The 25401-nt window shown below is 35.9% G+C and overlaps 1 protein-coding gene across 8 annotated transcripts in view; it reads right to left on the bottom strand.

Moving 5' to 3' along the window:
* Positions 1 to 1668: 1668 nt before the first annotated feature.
* Positions 1669 to 25401, bottom strand: part of CEP128 (centrosomal protein 128) — a 390276-nt gene continuing 366543 nt past the window's right edge. For all 8 annotated transcript variants that reach the window (XM_041759758.1, XM_041759757.1, XM_041759756.1 and 5 more), the window contains 4 exons: positions 25145 to 25222; positions 21571 to 21687; positions 9604 to 9712; positions 1669 to 2799 (listed from right to left, as the gene is read on the bottom strand). In XM_041759758.1, coding sequence (XP_041615692.1) covers positions 2672 to 2799; positions 9604 to 9712; positions 21571 to 21687; positions 25145 to 25222 — 432 coding nt within the window. In that variant the 3' untranslated portion in view covers positions 1669 to 2671. The remainder of the gene's footprint in view (positions 2800 to 9603; positions 9713 to 21570; positions 21688 to 25144; positions 25223 to 25401) is intronic.

Genomic DNA, 25401 nt, shown 5'->3' with positions numbered 1-25401 from the left:
AATATGTAAACTATAACAATAAGAAAAGCTGGTGATTCTGGGAAACTGGATGCATAAGATGTTATATAACCAACTGGTTTCCAACCTTTAAATCAGACACTAGTCAAGGAAATAATAATAAGCTTCGCCAATGGGAAAAACATCCAGCCAGATTTCTCCCAGCTGTGTTTCTCTCCTCTGTGGCCTTCAGTAACTTCAGTGGAAGTTTAGTGTGTTTAGGGAGAAAGATGGCCAGAAGAATCAAAATTATTAAACCAAAAAGGTCAATCTTCAAATTAAGTCTTGGACCAGGCTCACTGCAAGAATAAGGTTAATCCTTTCCAGTGTCCCAGCACGATAAGCAATATGGCTGCTCAGCCAAACTCAAATGGGGCTGATATCACGAGTTATCCTGCCAAAGGGGTGAGTGAAGGAAAAACAGTTGCTGGCTTTGAAATCTACAAATCAAGCTATTAGTGTTTCCTTAGCATTCCTTTTGATTTCCAGCTTGAGCTTACGGTGACTGCAAGAGATAGGAAAAATCCTCGGAGAAGACAGGTCCTTGGATTTAATTCCATATAAACAGAGGGCCAAGGAATTTTACAAAATCGTTGCTCACAAAAAGTTGACTTTGCCTTTGAAGTTCTTGTGTGTTCCATATTTAAAGTCAGACACCTTCATTCATCCAACAGTAGCACAGGGCCTTCAATAATATGATATAATGGCTTTATTTTTTTCGGATTAAAAAAGGTCTTTCATAAGATCCTTCTCCATTCTGTTATAAAATCATCAGCTAATATGTTTTCAAGGATTTGCCAGGTAAATAATCTGTGTTACCTTCAACTTTCAGGTCTAACTGGCCTGATGTAATTTTTTTTTTTTTTTAATGGCCACAGATGTGTGAATAGTGGTTTAAATCAGTTCCTACTAAAAAGAATGGACTGCATGGAGTTCCTACTGACGCATTAAGGGAAAAGCTGTTTAACTTTTATCCGTAGGACTTAAATGAAACATGTAAATATCCTCCCTTATTTTCTCCTCAGTTAGTCATTTAGATCCAAGGAGATAAAATATTATAGTGTTGGTCAAAACATCAATGAAAATACTGACATAATTTTGCAATAACCTCAATATTACTATAGCATGCTATAGGTTCTGAGAAGCATCAGGACCGTGAATCATTCCTTCAGAAAGGGCTACCCCACTGAACCTCCTAGTGTTCATTAGCACATTAACGGCTTCAAGTCCTGAGGTTAGACAAAACCAACCCAAACCTGTTTAATGTTGTCTAATGCAGAATTTCTCCAGCTAGCCTGAACACATCACTCCTTTTTTCATGGAATTCCAAACTTTGGGTCACGCACAGCTGGTATTGTGTCTCCTTTGTCCTCCTTAGCACAATGACTGGCCCATAGTAGGAACTCAGTAAAATATTTCTGTAATGGATAAATGATAAAATGCATGGTTGTACTCTCAAAGGTTATGTAGATTATGTACTTTTTTGAGATAAAAGATCTCTGTGTTCTGTAGTAACAATCCCAATCAAGTTCATAGACAAAGAGTGCCATTTCTTCTGGATATTCAAATAAAAAGTAAATTACCAAAACATATGGTAGTGGAAAGAGAAGCATCTTTACAAAATATGAGAAATCTAATAAGCAAGTATACTTTAACAAACACAACATGTAGTTAGGAAGGTATTGCTTTATTGTTCTTGTGCCTCTGAAGAATATTCCAACATGGCCCAGTGGGATTCAGTTCCTGGATGTTTTACTATTAGCATTTAATAGAAATCTTTCTCCATTGGTAGATTAGCATGTAAAGAGCAGAAGTTCTTAAAAACACTTTGATATTGAGAAAGGCTGAGATGCTGAAAGTATGTAGTGCCAGATTATACGAGAACTCTTGCAGAGCAGATCTTATAACACATGCGTTTGGTAACTGTGCATTTGGTCAGAGTAAACCCAAAGACAGTCCAGAATATGACTGAAGTGATTGCAGTGAGATAGTTGGCCACAGAAAGATAAATAAATAAATTGTGCTATGAATTCTTTACAGTGTTCTACAATTCAGGTATCACTTGTAAATTCTTTATTGCTATTAAAAATGGATGATTGGAAATAAAATTTTAAGATACTGCATGTAGTAACAGACTGCTGAGATGATGGATGTAACAATCCTGAGCATTTATAGAGTGGACTGCCTAATATTATATATGCATAACTCCATGACATGTTTTAACATGTGAAAATTAGGGAGAAAGCATTTTTAAAAAATCAATTGTATATAAACACTCTCTGAATCTAAAGTGCTGGCAACTTCGGCCTCAAGGAGAACTCATTTCTCTCCTTCTTAGCCAGTCATTTGTAAAAGATCCCAATTATAAATACAAATTATGGTTGGGAAAATGTGACTGATCACGCCTGAAAAAGGAAAATGCATAGTGAAAAGTATCTCTCTTTCTCTGCTGGTATAAATTGTCAATAAGTTAGCTGTATGTCATTCATGGGTTGATCTTACTTGGATTGATTTAACGTCTATCATTCCCAAAGACCAATATATTGTTATGTCAGTCAGTGTTTGGCAATGCTAAAGAGCAGAAGTTGCGGATTCGTCTGCTAGATAATCTGGGCCAAACTGCAACAAGGACAGATACTCTGTTACTTGTAAAACACTCATGTGAAACAATGGATTACATTTTGCTTTTTTCGTTTTCATATTCCTCCTTTTTAGACTGTGGACTCGTTCCACCCATTGGTAAACCTGTGGCATCTTCCTTGATTGAAGGTGAATCTGGAGCAACTGTTCTTTTGGCAAATGCTGGCAAGGTGAGAGAAAAGACAAAAATAAACCTAGATGAATAGAATCCTTGGACTCAAAATTGTAAGTAATCACAGTGTCTGATCCAGTTTTCTATAAACTTTATATGAAATGACAGACCTTCAGTATAGGAATAAACATACTAAGTTTACTATTTTTTGGAAAACATCTATTCACAGGATCTAATTTGGGAGGGATCTGAAGAGTATCTGAGAGTGGAAGATGCGTGTTTGGTCAATACACAATGATACAAAGCACATGGACAATTTTGGAGGGAGAAATCTTCAGGGCCTTCTTTTTACAGAATCTTCTTCGTTACACAAACAGACTAGATCTGGAATCTAGGTTTACTGTTTTTCTACAACCGCCTACCTCTCAACTGTGCTCCAGATGGGCACGTCCAACTACTTCCATGAAATACGCCTGCCTGATTTCTAATCTCTGATGCTTGCCCATTCCTTACTTTTTCCATCTTAGAAAGTGACACACTTATCTCCTTCAGCCTGAGTTTCTCCAACTTTGGTTTCCTCCTTCCTTTGTCCTATCTGCTCCACCCATCCCACTTAAGAGTCAATTCTGAAGGCTTTACTCACCCCAGGCCTCCGGCTCCACACCATCTCCATTCTATCAACCCAGCCTAAGCCATCGTGTTCTCTCTTCCTATTTTCACTGTGTCGCCTTCTCCACACCACAACCAGAACTATCTTTCTAAGAGGTAGATCCAATTATTTCACTCACTCTCCTACATAACCCCTCCCCGCATGCCCCAGTGGCCCCCCCAGGAAACCCAGAATAAAATTCAAACATCTGACTGGCTGAAAAGGCTCCCTTGGAACTTCACCTCTCTCCCTTTCTCTCCTCCTCTCTCTCTCCTTTTATCCTCGCCTGCCCCCTCCCTCAGAGCTCCATCTTTCTAGAAGGCCATACCCATTCTTCTGTGCAACCTTTGTACTTCCTACTCCCTCTATCAGGGAAACTATTCCCAACCAGTTTTAACTCTGCTGATTCTTGCCATCCAGGCTTCAGCTCAGTTGTAACCTCCTCAGAAAGGAATCTCCTGATCACTAATCTAAAGCAGTCTGTTCCAGGTATTTTGTCATTTTACCTTCATAGCACCAATCATCATTTAAAATAATCTGTTTACTTGCTTACTGCCTGTTTCTTCTCTGACGTCTTCCATCTGGTTCACTTGCTATGCCCCTCTCCCCCACCTGGGTCTAACAGAGAGCCTGCTGTATAACCTCTTAGTAAATATTGTTTGAAGAAGTGAATATACTTATGGGATTCTTAAGAGATAGTCAACTGGGGACTTTCTAGCTGCCTTCTCGAAAGTATCTACAGCGTACCTTGCAAATCGAAATAATCAGAACTCAGTTATTTAAAAATTTCTGACATGGAACTGGTCAGTGAAAAGACTATCGTGCACACAAAAATCACTATCACATGAAATGAGCCTATAAAATGTTGTCCTTCTATGAAATAAATATATCCCTAAGGGATGAGAAACAATTTTTTTTTTTTACCTTTATCAGTATCCCTACATTTTGACTACCACAGATCTTTGGCATTTTATTCTGTGAGTCTGAGCAGACTACATATGAGGCAGTTCAGTGAGTCAGTGGATCCTGACATACAACATAGAAAAAAGTGTGTTGTTCTTGCTGTGGATAAATTATTTTTCACAGGAGGGACTTAGACCTTCACAAAAGGCACCTCAAAACACAAACAGAATAGTAACTTTTCTTTTCATAGCAATGTAAACTGATGTCAGAAAGCAAAAGAAAGTTCCTTTTAGTAACTTTCATTGATTTACTTTTTTTTTTTTTTTTTAAGATTTTATTTATTTATTCATGAGAGAGAGAGAGAAAGAGAGGCAGAGACACAGGCAGAAGGAAAAGCAGGCTCCTTGCAGGGAGCCCAACGTGGGACTCGATCCCGGGTCTCCAGGATCAGGCCCTGGGCTGAAGGTGGCCCTAAACTGCTGAGCTACCAGGGCTGCTCAATTTACTTTTTTAATAATATCAAGTTAAATTAATATGTATGCTTCACATTCCAATCCTACAATAATCTGAAGAGAACATTTCCCCCCACCCCTTGAAAAATCACAGTCCTTTCTTTTTGGGTTTATTTTAATAAACATTATTGACAACAGTTTTAGAATTACAGAAAATTTGAAATCTGCATTCATTTCTAAAATTCAGTTTAGAGATACCAACTCCATAAACATTAGGGATTTTAATGTCAAAGGATTTGAGATTTCAAGAAGTCATGAGATTACTACAGCCCTCCCTCAAATCCAGTCTGTTTCTGGCCCCAAGGGTGAGGGCCCTGTCTTGGGGGTTGTGTTCCTTTAGCCTAAAAGGAGCTATACATGGAGACTAGTGGTCAGTCACTACTTATAAAAAGTAAAAATGACAGTTTCAAAAGCTGGCATTATAAGTCTCTCTTTCTAAGCCCCCACTGTCTAGAGGCTGAAGGTAATGGAATCCAAGCCTTCTAAAAGAGTGTCCTGAATCACGGCCATCACTTCTAGCCAGCCAGGATAAATTTGGTAGTAATCATGGCTCTAAATAATGGATTTCTGTGTTCCTATTTCCAATGGTAATATAAACTTACAATTTATACATTTCTTCCCTTCTTCCTGGCAGAAGGAATCTACCTTTTCTTGAATTGACCTGAACTACACAAAGCTGACATAAATTACTACTTAAAACAAACTTTCATTAATGCTGGATCATTTCAGAGACCACAAATTATGCAGTATTTTCCCATTTCCTTTGTTTTTTCCATGGTCAGTGATTCTACGCTTTAGTTTGGTCACAGTTTGACAGGGCACCTAAGTCAGCAGAATGAATGCCTTAGCATCTACAGCACAGACAAAAGGGCCAGTACAAATCCCAACTTGAGTGAGAAGAAGCCTGTTCTGTGGGCTCATAAACTCATGTCTGCCTCAGCACCTATAGTTATGCACTCTTCATGTCTCTGTACAGGTCTAAACTGCTCTAAACTCCAACTCCCAGCTTTCATGTTCCATTGAGAAGGCAACAAGAAAATCGAACACTTGCTAGTCAGACATAAAAGCTGGGGTTCCTAGCAGCATTTTATTTTTATAAGATGCCTTTTCAGCCAAAGTGTACATACACCTATTAAATAGTACCAAGGAGATATACAGAAAGGTAGCAGCTTCTATCCTATCCCTCCCAGTACCCCAATTCTGCACCCCAGAGTTAATCACAATCAACCCTTTTAGCCTTCTTTTCTGTATTTATTTCAATTTTTGTGAGAAAAAGCTGATATTGCTATTTTCTGACTTATCATTTTTAGACGTATTCACACCCATCCACTTCTCCGCACATCATCCTCCTTATATAGTTACATTTCAACTTCTAGTTGTGTCAATAATGAGTATTTATAATATTATGTAAATATGACTCACACAAACCTAAGAAGCATACTATGACAACGCTTCTTTTCTTGCCCATTTTTCCCCTAGAGTTATTAACTGACTGGTGTTTTTATTTTAGTTTTTTGGTTTGCTCTTTCTCTGTGACTATCCTTAATGATTTTTAATGACTCAGTGAGATCTGCCATATTCTAAGTGCTCAACTGAGTCAAATAACCTAACATCTTTATTTTCTAAAGATTTTCCTGATGAAATCTTTCCTTTCTTCTATCAATTTGAGAGAACTAAATATGAGTGTCCAGATTAAAGTGTTCACTCATCAAATAGCTGTTTGAAGAGCAAATAAAGTAAGATCCACAGGGAGGCAAATCATCACAAAACCCACTGGGGCTAAAGAGAAGATCCTCAAAGGTCCCAGGGCCGGGGGTAGGGGTAGTAGCGGTGGTGGAGAAGATTATTTCAAGGGAGTGGAGGTCAAAACAAAAAGACATAAACTTTTTCAATATTAGATTTTGGAAGAGAATAGTGCAATGACTTCAGAAGGACAGTTACTTTCAACCTAGATTTTTATAGTCAGCTGAAGTCTCATCCAGTGTGAGTAGTGGAAGAAATCTATTTGCAGAAATGCAAAGACTGGAAGCATTTACCTCTCTTTCTTTGGTGTGCTTACACAGAAGAAAGAACTAAGACAAACAAAGAAGGCATGTGTTCTAGAAACTTGGGCATCAACATGGTGGGGGGTGAAGAAAAATCTCAGGATGACAGCCATGCAACAGGTATGGGCTGGGTTAGCCTTTCTGACCTGCCGACTCCTGGCCTTTGATTTGTTCTTTCACTAATCAAGTGCTGTTTCTCTTGAATGGATTTCCTAAGTATCTTTTCTCTCCTATTGCCCCATTCTTTTTCTTCTATTTTCTTTGTGGTTTTCTCAACTTTGTCTCCCACCTTTCTAGTTTTTCATATTTTAAATTTCTGAGACCTTTTATATTGTGTTCCTTTCTCATAGCATCTTGCTCTTATTTTTAATGGATATAATATTTTATTTTCAATTTCTGAGGACATTAATGATATTTTAAAAAGACTTATTCTATTCCCCATATGATCAATTTACTGTAGGATCATTTTTCTCTGTTGGTTTTGACATTTCTCCTTCTTAATTTTGGAGGTTTAAAAGGAGGTTAAAGAAACATGACAGGATAATTTCTGTAACTAAGCTGGAATTGTTTGTGCTACAAGAATGGAGACATATTCAGGGTGATCCTGATCCACTTTTAAAATACCAAATTATGAAAAAACATATAGAAAGTTCAAGGTTCATCAGACAAGTAAATAAAAATAGCTATGATCTCTAGAAACAAGTTTTAATTCAATCACTTAAAATGATTAATAATAAGGTACCTATGATTAAATTTTTAAAAGCATCCTTGAAAGCATGGGGTTAGGTATGGAGGAAAATCATAAGGCAGACTTGTCAAAAAGAGGAATAGTAAAAAATAAGCTATGGATTAATAAATTAAATAATTTAACAATAAGTTAATGAAGAAGTTTCATTTTTAAGCTGAATCTTTCAGTTAGATCTTACAATATAGACTATACTAAGTATTTTCATATCCAAGTTATGTTCTCAATGATATTTTTTCCTATTCTTATTTAACTTTGTTTCCTTTTGAGCAAGTATTTATAAAGAAACTATGAGGAATAGATCTTAGAGAAATGACCACAGCTGGTCATGAAATGCTACTGAGTGGAAAGCTGGATATAGTTTCTTTCACTGCCTGTCATAATAATAATAAAAATTCTAAAAATCTTGATGTTTTCCCTCTAATGTCTCCTAACCATTATTTCCTAGGTGCCTTTTTTGGGAGCCTTATGAAAGTCATAATGGGAGAATGAAACAGCAGTAGAACCATGACCTCTGTGCTCATATCATGGTACTGTTTACCTCCAGGTCCCTGAATGTCTTAATGGGTGGGATACTATGAGGTTTGGTGGTGTTTTGTCCCTACTCCCCACCTACATGTTTACATATGACCAACAGACCTGAGGAAGATTTTCCATTTCTTCATATGAAACACAAAACTTTTGTGTATGCATGTATCAGATTTTGAGGTACCATAATCAGGTTGAGATACAATCTACATTGAAGGGCAGCTGCCAGATTAGAATAGCAAGGGTTTTATGCAGAAATATAAAATCACTTGGCAAAATGGTTAGGACAGGAAAGAGAAAATTCTCAGCCTTTGGAATAAAATAATCATGATATAATGAAAACCAAACCATTTATCAGAAACTGATAAATATTTATTCAATGAATCCATGAATATAAATCAGCAAAAATGAGAGTTATCACTTTAGGATCTGACCTATTTCTTTGTGGCTTATTTTGGTATTTTATTTTATAGCAACCTACATTTTTAAAATGACAGAATTGTCAGATTTAATACACAAACTCTACGCCCATGGTAAATTGAGCATCTAAATGATTATTTAAATAAGTTATTAAATAACATTTGAGATCCAATGGTTTGGATAAAAGTGGACTTAAAAAATTCATATACTCATTCTATTAATTGAGAATTTACTATATGTTCTAAGTAGGACACTGAGGAAACACTAGTCAACAAAACAGACACTGCTTTCATCATGGAATTCACTCTTTGGTGAAGAGAATAATCATTAAACAAAAAGTCACTCAAATAAAAAATAACTCCATCGTTATTCTAAGAAGATATTTAAAGGAAAAATGCATGATGGGCATTCATAACGGACACCATATTTAAAACTGTAGGTTCCAAAGGCTTCTTTAAGGATACTATATACAAGTTGAGACTTGAAGAATAAGCATTGCAGGAAAGAAGAGAGGTAAATGGTGGGGGATGGTGTATCACTTGGTCAAAAAATTCATACCTTGTTCACACTGATAACATTTTATCAACATTTAAAGTATATTCACAGAATGAAATCTAGCTACTAACAGTATTAGTATCCTTATTCTTTACATAAGATGATCTATACTGCCGAACAGTTCTATGAAAATATTTTCTACTCTTTGATGATTTAAATTTTACCATATCATCATCTAACTGACTTTACCCACTCATCCACAGTTACCAGGAACTTCTGTACAAAAAATTTGCTTAATTAAGATGATTACCTTGGGTGATTCATTTTAAGTTTTTCTGAGCAGTGTAAGGTCTAAAAAGGGATTCCATACACTTTTTAGTAAATCAGGGTAATAGAAATGTATCTGGGGGGTGCTATAATTATGATTCATAATAACAATGTCTTCAAATTCCTAACATGAGTATTACTATTATGTACTTGCCTTACATTTTAACCTTTCCATGAGTTGTATTTCCTTAAATCCAATTTAAAGACTGGTATAGGACTTCATTACTTACAATTCAAGTGTGAAAATCGTGGACTAGACAGGAAGTGACTGTGATCATGCCAAGAGGATGAGTGCTCGAAACCATAAGTATGGGAACTTTCAGCAAAGAGTCTGTCATCCTAAAACAAAGAACACAGCACTTTAGTTCACTGATTACAAAACGTAAGGATCAGGATTCATTTAAATGTGCTGAAAATGAAATAATCTATGTTATATAGCAATTTAATTGTAAAAAAAAAAAAAACATGTGCATGCTAAAGAAAAATATTTTTAAAAAAAGGGGAGAGAGAGAAGGAAATCACCCGTGGTCATGACAGTATGACATATTTCTTTCTAGTCTTTTTTTCTTATGGATAGGTTTTACAAATTTTGTTATAAAACTGTGTTCTTCACTTATTTACACTAATACTCTGAACACTTTTGAAGTCACTATATTATCTTAACCTTTAGCTTATGTGTTACTCATATACTATCTAGTGGATAAACTATGATTCCTTCAACTATTACTTTATTGGGCATTATGTGGTTTCCAATGTTTTACTCCTATAAATAACACTGTGAAAATATCTCTAAATACATACCCTTTTCTATATTTAGGGCTATTCCTTATGACAAATTCTTAGGTGGAAATACTGGGTCAAAAAAAAAACCAATTTGATGTTTTTAAATACACTTAGCTACACTGCATTCCATAACGATTATACCAATCCTCTTACTCATTCAACAAATATTTAATACATAAACAAAAATGAATACAGAAAAAGGCCCTTTCCTCATGGACTGTATGAATGAATGTGTTCTTATACCCAAATCTCAGTTGAAAATGGGGAATTAATTTTAACTATAAATAATTTATTAATTAGATTAAAACAAATGCTTTAATATATTTTTCTGTAATAAATAGTGAAATTGCTTTTTTTTTTCCTCTTGGACATGTCCTAATTACTTATAGTACCCTTTATTTTTTCTTTTTTTCCCCCCAGTTATTTATTCATGCAACAATAATTTATTGGGCACTTAGTGTGTGCTGGTCAAAGAGCAAACAAAACATTGAGGTATACAGTTATGAAACTTTCAGGTTTGCAGAAGAGAAAGGCACCAAATAACTAACTCTGCAAAATATAATAAAGTGAAAAATTATGATGAGTGCTATAAGAAGAACAGGAAATAATTAAATTTAGATTCAATGTCAAGAGAAGTCCCCTCTGGGATGTGATATTTAAAGTGATATTTGAATGCTGAGTGTGAATAGGCCGGCAAAAGCTTACCGGGTGGAGGATGAGAAAGAGGGAGCCAAGGAGGAGTAGGAGATGGTGGTCGGCGGACTTGTGTGAACGTGCTGAGGTGAGGATTTGGTGTCTGAAGAACTGAATTAAGGCCCCTTGGCTTTGGCCGCTATACTGGGGGGAAAGTGGTTATAGTGAGATCCAGAAGTGAGATTTGGATTTGGATTTTTTTTTAAGTTACAATCAGAAGGCAATCAAAGGTTTTATGGAGATTTCTATTTAAATTTTAAGTAGATTTAGATTTAAATTTCTCAAAGATACTTTGGGTCACTATGTGGAAAAGAGACTGAAGTGGCACAAGTGTTGAAGGGTGGGGGGGAACCAGTTTAAAAACCGTAATTGAGGGCACTTGGGTGGCTCAGTGCTTGACTGCCCAAATTTGGCTCAGGTTGTGATCCTGGGTCCTAGGTCGAGTCTTGCATCAGGCTCCTCACAGGGAGCCTGCTTCTTCCTCCGCCTGTGTCTCTGCCTCTCTCTGTGTGTGTCTGTTATAAATAAATAAATAAAATCTTAAAAAAAAAAAAAAAGAACTGTAATTGAGGCTGACTAAGGAGTCAAGCGAGAGGAGGAGCTTGAGAATGCTATCAGAGTCTAGAAAAGATATCTGTAGGTCAGGTGCCCCCCATGGATTCCTCCAAACATGGCCACACAGTATAGGGCCTCGTGCCACAGGACCATTGGATGAATCAGCTGTCATTCTCTGTATCAAGTACCAAGTTTATATTTTATTTTTTGGTCACATATATATGCATGCAAGTATAAAAGAAAGGCCAAAGAGAACAAGTTTATGTATAATGATAAAAGGCCCATTTATTCTGAGGTAAAAGCATGAACATAATCCTCAGATTGTTCAAGATCATTAACCTTCATGTACCAAAAGGGAGCTTAGGTCTATTTAATATGAAGGCCCTGAGGTTTTTAACCAAGCAATTTATGGTTTTTACTAATTATGGGGATTTCATAAGAAATTAGAAGTCATTCACTGTAGGGTCTCTGGAAAGAAAATGATATACTTTGTATCCCCAGTGCATTTCAATAACTACTTTAAACAAGCTGACTGGGGGCAACGAAAGACAGGGACAATAAAGCTAGCTTATCACAGTTCACACATGACATACTTTAGGCCTGGGTGGAGGTGGAAGATACACAAATGAAAAGATTTATGTTCTCACCAGTGCTAGAAATCTCCATTTAAGCATGGTTTCTATATGAAGCATGAAAGAGAAAAGCATAATAAATGGCTTCCCACTAACAGATGCTTTGATCATTGTGGGTCAATAAGAAAAAGAAAAAATAAGGGAAGCAAACACACATTTTTTGCCCACCGACACCTGGACTGCAAAAGACAGTGAGAGTGGAGCTGTAGGTCTGGGTGTCTTGCTCAATGAAACACAAGGCAAAGATGGCCTCAAAATGGGCCTCCCAGAGGAAAGATAAAGCACCCAAAAACATTCAGATCCCATTCATCCTTCCCAAAAGACATGGTTTTAAATTTCTAAAACAAATCAACTGGCATCAAGACATTAAGTTGCATGTTTTCTGTTACAGAAAAAGAGTAATTTATATTTTCAATGATAAAGTCAGTTTATTGGCATATGACAATTAAAATATGGCACTGACATATTTCACTCTTAGCAAATTTGGAAAATACAGAAGAAACTAAGAATAATGCAATAAATTTTAAAATAGCCTATTAGCCTAATTTAAGGACATGTTTTCTGATTCTTCTTTATAAATATCTGTGAATGGAGATTACTATTTATTGACAATTTTATTTTCTACTTTTTCATGTAGTATTATATATGGGAGTTTTTTCTACTATCATCATCATCATCATTATGGTTATTCCACAGTTTATTTGACTAATCTCCCATTGTTGGAAATGTTAAGGCTATTCTCAGTTCTTTTTTTCCTATTATAATTTGATAAACATCTTGGTGTGCAAAGCTTGGCCCACACTTTAAATTTGTCAATATAGATTTAATATGAGGTAACACATTTTAAGGGTGCTTTTTAATATACAATTCATCTAAATTGTCAAATTTATTGTCAGTATGCTGATACTCATAACATTTCCTAAATATCCTTTTATTGTCTATGAGAGTTTTAGTAATACCCCTCTTTTGTTCTTAATGTTAGCAATTTGTACGTTCTCTCCTTTTTCCTAGTCAATTTGGGCAGAGTTTTTAAAATTTTACTGATGTTTTCAGAAAACTTGGTTTTGCTTTTATGCCCTTTCCCCATTTTCCTGCTTTTTATTTCATTGATTTTTGCTCTTATCTTTATTATTCTTTTCCTTTTACTTTAGGTTTGTTATTTTTTTTAGTTTCAAACTTGGATTATTGATTATCAACTTTTCTTCTTTTATAATGCACACATTTAATAATCTTCTCTCCAAGCACTATCTTAACTGAGTCCTACAAATTCTGATAAATTGTACTTTTATTTTTATACAATTAAAAAATATTTTCTAACTTTCCTTTTGAACCCCCAATGGGTTATTTAGAAATATGTTGTCTATTTTCCATCTAGGAATCTTCCAGATATCTGTTATTGATTTCTAAGCTTCATTCCATTGTGGTTAGATGACATACTTCACATAATTTCAATCATCTTAAATTTATTGAGATTTGTTTTATTTCCCAGAATATAATCTATTTTGGAGAATGTTAAATGTGCACTTGAAAATTATATATAATCAGCTGTCGTTAGGTGGAGTATCCTACAAATGTCGATTAGGTCTAGTTGGCTGATAGTGTTGCTCAAGTTTCCATATCTTTACTGACTTTCTGCCTACTGTTTTATCAATTACTGAGAGAGGGATATTGAAATCTTCAACTATAGTTACAGATTTGTCTATTTTTTCCTTATGATTCTATCAAGTTTTGCTTCATATATTTTGATGCTCTGTTAACAGGTACATACGATTTAGGACTGTTAGTCTTCCCCTTTAAAAATGTTGACTTTTTTTCAAACCATTCACATTCCTTGTTTTCATGTATACAAGTGAGGAAGCTTACCTGTAATACATCTTAAAGTTGCAACAATTTATAGGTCTTCAAAAGACTGTTAGATTCCCTCATATTACCTTGAAATATAACTAATGAAATGAATCCTAAAAGAATACCCCCAAAGAAAAATATCTCACAATCCCTTTGAACAATCAACATACCAGAATGTGGAAAAAACAACCAACCAACCAACCAACCAACCCTCCATTTTCTCCAATTTTATATTGATATTTAATTTGTGGAATTTCTATAACAACTAAGTTTTACAAGGTAACCTTGAGATGAGTGTTTCTAATTCTTACCCATCTTTCAATCAAATACTTAAATATTTAAATGGAAATACTGGTTAAAAAGGAAGATTCTTTGCAATTTTAGGAATCCTAGCTTTTGCTTTTTACCAATTCTTATATCCTTAGCACAAGGACCTATTTTTATTGCTGTCTTAAGTCTCAACAAGCTAGTTAGCCAGAATTCCCTGCAAAAATTCCACTGGGTGAAGGGACTTGCATTTTCTAATATTTTCCCTGGGTTTCTTCCACTTCTCTTTCATAACCCACATTGTAATTGGTTTCTTAAAAGCTGTTCCAACCTGACTAAATCTCTTTGCTAAACTGATCTCTAATGATTAATATTTAATGACGCCCACCAAGTATTTTTCTCTCAGGAATATTGTAAGTTCAAAGTTTAGAAGACAGATGATACATGTGATTATTCTTTTTAATTTTAATTTATCCAACCCTTCCCCTGGAGAGAAGGAAAAAAACACTTACAGTGTTTCTGGATCTGTGGCAGCAATGTTTTCCTGAATTTGTCTCTTGCCTAACAACATACTGTACCTCCATCTCTTCCCCACTCTTAATTCCCAATTCTCCATCAGTGCTTGAAAAAGCTTGAAAAAGCTTAGCCTCTTCTTCAGTAAATTTTATTCCTATTTGGAAGTTCGACCTGGCAGATAGTTTACTTAAAGCCTGTCTTCTCTATCTTGATCTGCATGGCTGCAATTTTAGCTTTTAACTTCAATGAGGGTTAAGCTTTCCTTGTTTCAATCCTTCCATCTACCCATCCCAATATCCCAGAATTTAGCACAGTGCCATTTGCATTTAGGAACTTAAAAATGGTCCTATATGCTCATTTCTTGGCCAAAGAACAGCAATTAAAAGTTTGCTATGGCTAAACCAGGGAAATAGGAGACTGCCAGTCTCACATTAAAAAATGAGGGCACTGGAGCAGATCATGTCTAAGTCCTTTGGGCACTAACATTTTATGATTTTAATCTATCTGAATAGAACCACTGAAGAAACAGTATTCTAACTATGCAAACTATCTTTACTATAGGAAATGCAAATTTATACAATACTATAAATTCAAAGCCACACTTGTCCACAGATGAAGAGACTCACGAAAATACTGTGCCAGATCAGGCCATGTGATTAATTTCACTTTATCCAATTGATATTTTATTATATATAATTTAATATTCCCAGTGACTCACTCATGAAAAAGACTGTACTTTTTTTTTTAATATACCTTAGATTTGGACCCATATGACTTTCATCTATTTTCAGAAGCCAAATCTTCCTACAATGGATAAAAATTTGCCATAAATAAGGATATTCAACAAAATGTGCCACTGACTTATGAAACAAAGGAAGATATCAAAGATGTTTTAATAATGGTGTCTCATTGGAATCAGTGCTTATTCTCTTAAGGGACTACTGTAAAGGAAACAATGATTGTTTGGATAAATATGTTACAACATTTAAAAAAAAGATTTTATTTATTTATTCATGAGAGACAGAGAGAGAGAGAGAGAGAGAGAGAGAGAGAGAGAGAGAGGCAGAGACACAGGCAGAGGGAGAAGCAGGCTCCATGCAGGGATCCCAACATGGGACTTGATCCCGGGTCCCCAGGATCAGGCCCTGGGCTGAAGGCGGTGCTAAACCCCTAAGCCACCTGGGCTGCCCAGATATGACATTTTTTAAAATTAAGACTAATAAGACATGTAATCAGTATTCTTTATGTTTTTTAGCATCTGGGATTTTGTATTTAAGGTGATTAAAAGTGTTATCTTTATAGGTGAATTTCTTCACAATCTTTCCTAATGTTCCTTTCAGTAAATTATTGGGAAAGGTGAAAGTATGATGCTTATTAAAGGTAAAGTTTGGTAGAGGGGAGCTCAAGTAGGTTAAAAAATTAATATGCTCATCTAAGTATCCATGTTGATTCCTAAATAAGCACCTTTGACTCACTGCAACAAAAAGGAACTCCAATTCATTTGGCAATCTTTCATTTTGCTTTAAAGAGGTAGATGAAATCAACTAAATATTATGGCTGGCAAGTTAGTATTGATCACTTCAAAAGAATAAAAATCTCTAAACTTCAGCATGATTTGATTGCTTAAAAAGTTTCAGATGTGTCATCTAAACATTACTAGAATAACAGTATTTAAATTTTTGTTAGAATTCCAGAAAGGCTGAAGTTAGGGGAAAAAAAAAAATTACCAGGTTAGCATGTATAGTATCCACTGTGTATTCTGGAGTTAAAGATAAGGCAGACAGTGTCCTCATAAGTTATATAATCCAGTAGGACAGTATTTCCCAAATTTCAGTCATCACCTATAGATATACTATTTTTTTTTACGTTAACTTCAAGATTAGCCTTGTACCCTAAATCGCTATATGGGAGAGGCTTAAAGGATGGGAGATTGGTTGGGGATGGGGGAGCCTGGAGCTGTATCTGCATAGCAGTTTATATATGATTTCTTATCAAAACATGGAGAGGGGTGGTGATAAGTGAGATACCCTGAGTATTATGGGGTTAAAGATCCTCAAATTTCCCATGGTTGCTACTATTGTTTCTAAGCAACATCTGTAAAATTATCCTCAATAATACACTGGGGATGCATTTTAATAGTTACTAAATAAAAATCACCTATAACTTGAATTGTGCCAGGAGTTATGTATAGGGCAGTAGCTACTATTGGAGAAGATTTAAGATATGTACAGAAATAGCTGACCTAAGAGAGGACGTGTTAACAGCCTTTAATTGCTATGAGCAAAGTATAAACAAATCATGGAGAGATTCAAGGAGGGAGAAACAGCTTCCAGGAGAAAAGCATGTACTTATATCATACACATGCTTACATTGAACAAATATGACAAAGGGCTTTGGCAGACTCTGCCTTCATAAACTGTGCTGAAAACCATTGTCAACACTTCCTCACCTACTTCATCTTATCCTGCAAAACATCTGCTTCTTTAAAAAGATGTTATGTACTAAGTCTTCAACTAGAAATTGAAAAATCATGATTTTCCTTTCAGGAGGAAGGAAGGGAAAAAAAAAACATGCCTTCTGTGATTTTACTATAAAATCCACTGCTAATTAAAACTATATATTTAGTATGGGTAGAGAGCAAAAAGGGAGGGCAGCATGGGGATTTTTGGGGGACAAAACCATGCTCCTCTTTGAATTCAGATTAGGAATGCTAGGTTGACTTTCAAACATTCTGTTCTATTTGAAACAGCTGGGATAGCAAGGAAGGGTGTATATTCTACAGAAACCCAATTAGATGAAAAAGAGGCCATGAAATGCTTCTGTCGTCTACACACAGACAGGAAATGTTGTGTCAGGTTCAGCTTTGAATTGAATTCTAAACATAAACTTTTAGATCAGGCTTTGTCCTATTAACTTGGTCAGTTTAGTATATTATGCTTTCAGAAATTGGGGACATTGATCCTGCTGAAAATCTTGAAAGATTTTGGAAATATGATTTTTTTTTTTTAGTTTTTATTTAAATTCCAGGTAGTTAACATACAGTATAACATTAGTTTTAGGTGTATAATATAGTGGCTCAACACTTCTGGACGTCACTAGGTACCCACCAGGATAAGTGCACTCCTTAATTGCCATCACCTATTTAACCCATCAGATTGCCACAGAAGTAAACAGCAGGAGGCTGCTGTAACCTAGACAGAAAGGGCACCTAATGTACACTTCCTGCTCACTGTTCTCTCCACCAGCAGTATGGTTACGCTGGACGTCTCGCTGCCTCCTTACAACAGCAACAAAATGAGAGAAGCCCGTTGCCAATATGGTTCAGCTATTCCAACAGTTATCTGTCTGTCAACAAGAATGCAGTCAGGATTCTACAACTGTAATGCTAATAGCGATCCACTTCCAAACAAATGTGCATGAAACACTTCTCTGCCCTGTCATGACAAACAGCTTTTCAAAAGCCTTGGAAGCATCTTTCTTTTCTTTAAACACTCACGGCAATTTATTGAGGCCTCCTCCATTATAGTATTTATCCCTTTCTCTTTTGGACTCTACTTTGTGTGAAGGCTTTTGAATTCCTAAGGGTTGGTTATGATTTTTCTTTTTATGCCATTGTCTCTAGCCCCTAGCAGAATGCTTATATATAGTAGAAACTCAAATGTTTGTTGAATGTTGTATTGAAACAACACAAATGTCCTATAATTAGAATGGAGGCCCCCAAAAGGCAGGAAGCTTCATCTGTTTTGTTCACTGATGTGGGTCACATGCAACTAGTAAGTTCCTGGCACATAACTAACACTGAGTGAGTATTTGTTGAATGCATGGATATTATGACTTTTCAAAGAGCCTGGAAAGTACTTGATTAGTAAATAAAGAAGAGGACATACTGTATATATGTGCAGAGGAAGAAAGGCAAGGTTGGTAATTCCTCCTTTCTTTAGGCCAGGGGTTGGCAAACGTTTTCTTTCGAGGACCAGATAGTAAATATAGTAGGTGTTTTGAGTCATTCACTCTCTGCTGTACCTACTTGACTCTGCTGCTGAGCATGAAGGCAGCCACAGACTATATGTGAATAAATGTGCGGCTGAACTTCAATAAAATTTTATTTACAAAAAACAGTTGGCAGGTAAGATTTGCCTCATGGTAGGTAGTTTGTTGACTCCTGCTCTAGCACACAGTGCAGGAATTAATCTCTTCAGAGAGACAAATAGGTAACTATTCCCTCTACAAAGACCATGCCTTCTGCATCTTTATATGTCCTGTATCCTCACCTCAATTAGGTAGTACAGAGCTTTGCAGTACGGTAGCTGTATGTTTGTCAAATTAAACTGAATCTTACAGTAAGTGATTTCCCAGAACCACAGTTATCAGGAGAACCAACAAATTCAAGTCACTGCATTGTGCCTTTTCTTTGAACTCTCCTACCAAAATACGAGGGAAGTTAATAGCTGTGGAAATAATATCATATAAAACTGGGACATCATCTCTCTTGATAGTGGACCAATGCCTTTTACTTGAAGCATATCCTTCAGGATGTCAATAATGAACCAGAGGTAGCTCTTCTGATTATCCATGAAGCCAAGAAATGATTAACAATTCTCTCATTGTCCATCTGAGCTCATGCTTCCTTTGAAACATTTTCAGTAAATTTTCATAAAAAGCATATAAGCAAATTGTTGTTGGCATCTACAATGGGCCAAAAGGTGCTCCCACATTTTCTTTTTCAATAACTACAAAAATATGTTCTTGTGGGTGCTGAGTTAGATTACTGCATTATTTCAGGACAGACATCTGTTACAAATGGTGATAGTCTACATATTCATTACTGAAATGGATCAATTGTTTAAAATGTTTAAGTAGTATTAATGTGGAATGTCATCATAAAATGTGCTTTGCGGCCTTCTCTTGCACTACCTGTCTGCAAAATTTTCAACTTATTTCTCATTTTGCTAAGCGTTGTCCTCACTCACAAACCAGGCTTCAGCTGCAAATGTAATTTTAAAGAGAACTCCAACAAGATTACTTGCTGAACATGTTAAACATTCATAGCTTTGCCATATGCTGTTATGGAAATTACACTGATTTAAAGCAATCTGGGTGTCACTAGATAGTACTGAGTCACGTGGTATCAAATCTAACCATAGTGAAAACTAATGTTTTAAAGGTTTCTTTGTGTCTAGACTTCTGTTGAACTAAGAGGCATGTATTGTTTACGTATTTTTGGAGACAACGGATTTTCATGTGTTAAAAATACAGTCCTACATTTGGTGATTTCTAGAAAAATTAAGGTATATGAGGCCCAAATTTACACTATTAGAGCTTAGCAGTCAAGGACACAGATGACCGAAGCCAGGCAGATTTAGGCTGTAATCCTGGCTCAATCATTACTCTACAACCTTCAATATAAAAGAGGACAAATAATGGTGCCAACCTGACAGAGTTGCTGCAATAATTAAATGACATAATGCATGTAAAACATGACACCTCCAAACAGCAACTTCATGTGGTCGGGTCAGCAATGAGTCGGTAGTGCTATTTGCTATGACTGCCTGACCCTCGTACTTCTGTTGAAGGTTAGCAGCAGCCCCTGTAAGTGGTAGAGAGATGCTTGAATATACAGGACCTGATTTGGGAGGTCAGAAGATGACTTAGTGAAATTAGGATCTGCTATATAAGGCAACACAGTCATTGTTATAGTCAAGAATACGAAATGATAAAAAACAAAGGGAAAAAGGCACAAAGTCAGAGGATGCCCTTTGCACAATAAGAGCATTGATAATGTGGTATAACTTGTTTTTATCTGGGATGGGGAAAGTGGAGAGCTCATTTTAAGCATGCTAGGGAAGGCCTTATGGAAATGAACACTGTCTTTATATTCACTGAGCATTCCATCCAATTACATTCAGAGGAGGGAAAGAGCTTCTTAGAAATAATTACATTTGGCTGTAATAAGTGGATATATACAGTGTAAGGAATATTCATACATATTGAAGTCTGTGAGAATATAAAAAAGACAGAAGAACCTTCACCTTTTTTTCCCCTTGACTTAGGAGTGTACATTCAAATATATAGACGGATTCTTTCTAGGTCAGTGTTCCGAATGGGGGTACAATTTTGTTTTCTAGGCAATGTTTGGCAGTGGCTGGAGACATGTTTTGATGTCATAACTTGCAATGCAGGACACCACTGGCATCTGGTGAGTAGAATCTAGGGATGCTGCTAAATGTTTGATAATGTGTAAGACAGCCTCCACAACAAAGAATTATCTGGTCCAAATGTTAATGCCAAGGTTGAGAAATGCTGCTCTAAGCTAATAACTGTTCAGGGCCAAATGGGTTTAAAATCACCCACACCCCAGGTGGATCTTGGGGATGCTAGAGAATGGTAGGCTTTTTTGTTAACATGGACAAATCTTCTGAGTCTCTTGAGTTAATTCCACACTAATGAACATAAGCTGAAGTAGTTGTATGGAGTTCATATCCTGAGGAAAAGAATGATTATACATGCCAAGACTAGAGGTTACAAAGTATTATGTGTTACTTGACCTTCTGGAGCCTTTCCACATTGAGTAGCTGGACTGACACACAGTGGAGGGCAACCACCTATGCTGAGTCCCTGACCAACCAAGAGACCAGGGGTCTCCTGGCACATGATTTCTTAAGTGACATCAATGCCAAGAGACATGTTCAGCAATAATGGCCTAAAATTAAAGAGAGTTTCCAAGTAAAAAGTTACAGGTACAATCTCTGGAAATTGTACTCTCTACTCCCACAGATCTGAAGATTAAGGAATATATTTCATTTTATAAGCACCCTTCCATGAATCCTGCAGGGACAGCTTTGAAGGCTCTAGTTATAAACACAGATAATGCTCAAAGACTGAAAATGTATATATAAAGGGCATTACTTTGAAGCTTCTGACTCTATACTTGATGTCATCTCGGTGCTGCTGTAGAGACTCTCTGTGAACTCTGTATTTAGAATATCTCCCATCAATTCTCTCTGCAGATAAACTGCGGAAATCCTGAAAAAACAAAAACAAAAACAAAAAAAAACAATGTCAAAACTGGTAGATGAAAGTAAACACAGTACCTGAAATGAAAATAAGAAAGTATTGATAATTACAGGTGTTTAAAGAGATCTGAGGGAACCATAGGGTCCCACTTTGGTTATTTGCCTTCTTTTCACAAACCCTTATGCTAGTCTGAAATGACTGACACTTTACTTGAAGGGAAAAAGGTTAAAATAACAGTGGGTTGTCCTCAGATGGTCGTTAATGACACCATGCCAGTTTTGAATGTTGTGCACTCTCTCTTGGAGTAGTGCCTGACATCAAAATATTGTTTAAAAAAGAAAAAGTCACTGGGGCACCTGGGTGGCTCAGTTAAGCATCTGATTCTTGGTTTCAGCTGTGGTCATGATCTTGTGGGTGTGAGATTGAGCCCTGTGTGGGGCTCTGTGTCAGTGCAGAGTCTGCTCCAGGTTCTCTCTCCCTCTGCCCCTCCCCTCGCTTGCACATGTGTGTGCATGCACATGTACTCTCTCTCTCTCTCTCAAATAAAATATTTTTTAAATGTTACCTTTAAAACTAGAGTCCTCTTTTATCATTAATTCTTAAGCAACATTCTACCTGTTAACCAATATATCACGTAGATTTTTAAACTGAAGGATGCTTCATTTGCCCTCAAAAGTATAAAGAGCTTCAAGTTGTAAAGAAATTAAGAAAAATGCCACTCATTCATTCATTCATTCTTCTTTCTCCCCCACCCTCCGCTTCCCTTCTTCCTTTCCTTCATTTTTTGGGGAGAGGATGGAACATAGCAATCATGATACTCAGTTATTTAGACATTTCTATTATGAATTAGGGAGAAATTAGAATAAAATGAGGGCAACTGATATGCATATGTAAGAAAAATTATCTATGGGATTTAGTTCCCCAAATAGTCCTAAGGAACTTATTGAATGTTCAAGCTAGAAGAGGTATTAGAATTCTAAAGTTCTTATTTTTATATATAAAAAGTTATAGCCTGGGGAAGTTAAGAATGATTTGCCCAAGACTAGGCAATTTGTGACAGATTGGGCTTGAAGCCCAAAGCTATTTCCCTTCTACCATACCAAATATGTAAAGTTTAAATATGGAATTGTAGAGTTGAACCACTTCTTTCAAAATAAGGTTAAAAAAAACATGAGGGCCTATGACATTTTTAAAGAAAAAAACCGACTATCTAAATAGGATGAGATTTGTATTTAATAGCTTATATTTACTGAGTCATAGACATAGGACTATCAAGAAACTTACATGTGAAATATATCTTCACAAAGATGCTAGTGATGCCAGTATGAATAGGAACCATAGAGATAATATTGTTCAAGCCCCTCATTTTAGGGATGAGGAAGTACCTAAGATATTAAGTAATTCTGCCTGGTACATAAGCTCAGATCAGAGCTTAGACTTTGGGCTCTTGTTGACAGCATCTTGGTTTTTAGAAAGTTTTAGAGGTTTGAGAAACAATCTACATCTCATAATCTAAAGGCTTTATGCATTTTTATTTAAGGCCATGTCTAGTTGTTTTCATTAAGTTGATGAAATAAGCTCTTTTTAATCATAGAGATGACTTCAGAGTATATGTAGAGTGGGTTTCAAGTTAGAGGCAGTTAAGGCAAAGAAAATGGGCTTTGTAGTTAATACAAGGAACTAGATCACAGTTCCAACTAATTTTTATACTCCAAGCTTCAGTTTCTTCAGAGGTGGCGGGGGGGAAATAATGTCCATGGGTAGGGTATCTCTGAGGATCTGAAAATAATGTCATATAGGGTTAGAACATAGCTACTGCCTGCTCCATAATACTGCATAATACTGTGCAGAATACTCGCTATGAACTTGTTTCCATTTAAAGCTAAAGGTTTCAATTTTAATGATTAACATTGGAAAGTACAATTATGAACTTTGAAAAATACTCTCCCTAAAAACTTCACTATATAGGCATCTCCATATGTGTGTATATATATAAGCTAGACTTGTAGATAATCACTAGCCTATATGATGAAAAAATGATAAAACTTTTTGGTAATAGCAGAGAACTTTTTAATTGTACTTATGAATATTCTGTTCAGTGCAGGATCCTGGAGAAAAAGTGAGCTGTCACTGGAGGTTAAATTTTTTCTTTTTTATCCTGGCATAAGACAGACATCTGTTTTTCAGTGACAAATGCCACGTATTTACAACACCTTCTCTTGTCTGCCCTTCCTTCCCTCAAGATGACTTCTGTTAGCTACAGAGGAAAAAGTGGAAGGGATATGGGCATAACATATTGCCTGCTATCCACATTGGGTAATAATGGGAGTCAAAATCACATCTCATTGGACACTGGTTTCGTAACCCTTTGGTAGACTGCAAATAAATAATCAAATTGGAACTTTAGCAAAATGTACTAGAAACACTTGGTTTGTTCTATTTGTGAAAGCCTAGATTTCTGGATGTGTCAGCTCAACCTTGGATCCTGTTCAATAATGTTTAGTTACTGAACTATCAAAATATGCTTAATGAAAGGTGATTTTAAGATAGTGTAGATCTTGAGAGCCACATTATATCAGTGCCTCTGATAATCAATATGGCATGATTAGATTGTATTTCCTACTCCTTGGATTGTCAAATAAGATTTAAATAAAACCTAACTGTAACATAAGTTATATTTTAAAGCCAATGTGAAATAAGAGGTTCGTGGTTTTCAAAGAACACTCTCGCCATTGCTAGCTTTAGTCATATGGGGCCAAGATATCATAAATCACTACAGTTGTTCATTATTATGTGTCCCTAAAGGGATATGCAAGGTATTCTCCAGTCTGAACTTTGTCTGGCAGGATTGGTGGCAGAATGATTTGTTTTGCATGTCTCTTCTATGAGAACTTCAATAAGTTACAGTAGGTAAACCCACACATGTAATTAATTTCCTTGATAATGAAATGATTTGTGGTTAGAGTTCTATCAATAAACAGCATGGGATATAAAATCTATAACTCTGTGGATCTGAATTCAAATACCATAGCATAGAGATAACCTGTGTACTATCATATCTCTAAAACAAACAGCACTCTGAAAATTTGTAATTAAAAAAAGAAGATAGTCCATAAGTTAAATTTGCTTGTCAAAAACGTTATCTATTGTGAATGTAATGTGTAACTGGTTTTAAGTCTTAAGTTTTCCTAAATTAAAGTTAAAGCTTTCAGAAGCCAAATGAGCTTCTTGTGTGAGGGTAAAAATCTTTATTTTCCTCCATTGTGGTAATATAGAAGCTCCAATATTTTCGATCCTGACTTAACAACGTCAATAAACTCTGATAAGGTGGAGTATTAAGAATCCCCAATTTTTTTTTTTTTTTGGTCTTTCTTCCCTCCCTACAATCTTCTTTGCACATCAGGAAGATGTCAAATGTTCTCACTCAAATAGGAATACTGAAAGAGACAAGCCAACTTTTTCTCACTCTGAAGTCTTTGAAATCTTCTAGTAAGCTCAGTTTCTCAGGCACAGACTCCAGATGGTCCAAGGCCAATCGGGTACTCTGAAAAAGAAAACATAAGGAAACCAAACATTATAAAAAATTGATCAATACTCTCAGAATCCAAGTACTAAAAATCACTTGTACTATGGTTAGAAGCAATTCAAGGCATAGATTTAGAGAGTCAAAAAAGAACAGATATAATAGTATTTCTAAGATAAACAGATCTTTCTAAGTCAGGA

The sequence above is a fragment of the Vulpes lagopus genome, chromosome 6, assembly GCF_018345385.1.
Source record: "Vulpes lagopus strain Blue_001 chromosome 6, ASM1834538v1, whole genome shotgun sequence".
Lineage (NCBI taxonomy): Eukaryota > Metazoa > Chordata > Mammalia > Carnivora > Canidae > Vulpes > Vulpes lagopus.
This window is presented reverse-complemented; position numbering and strand designations above follow the sequence as displayed.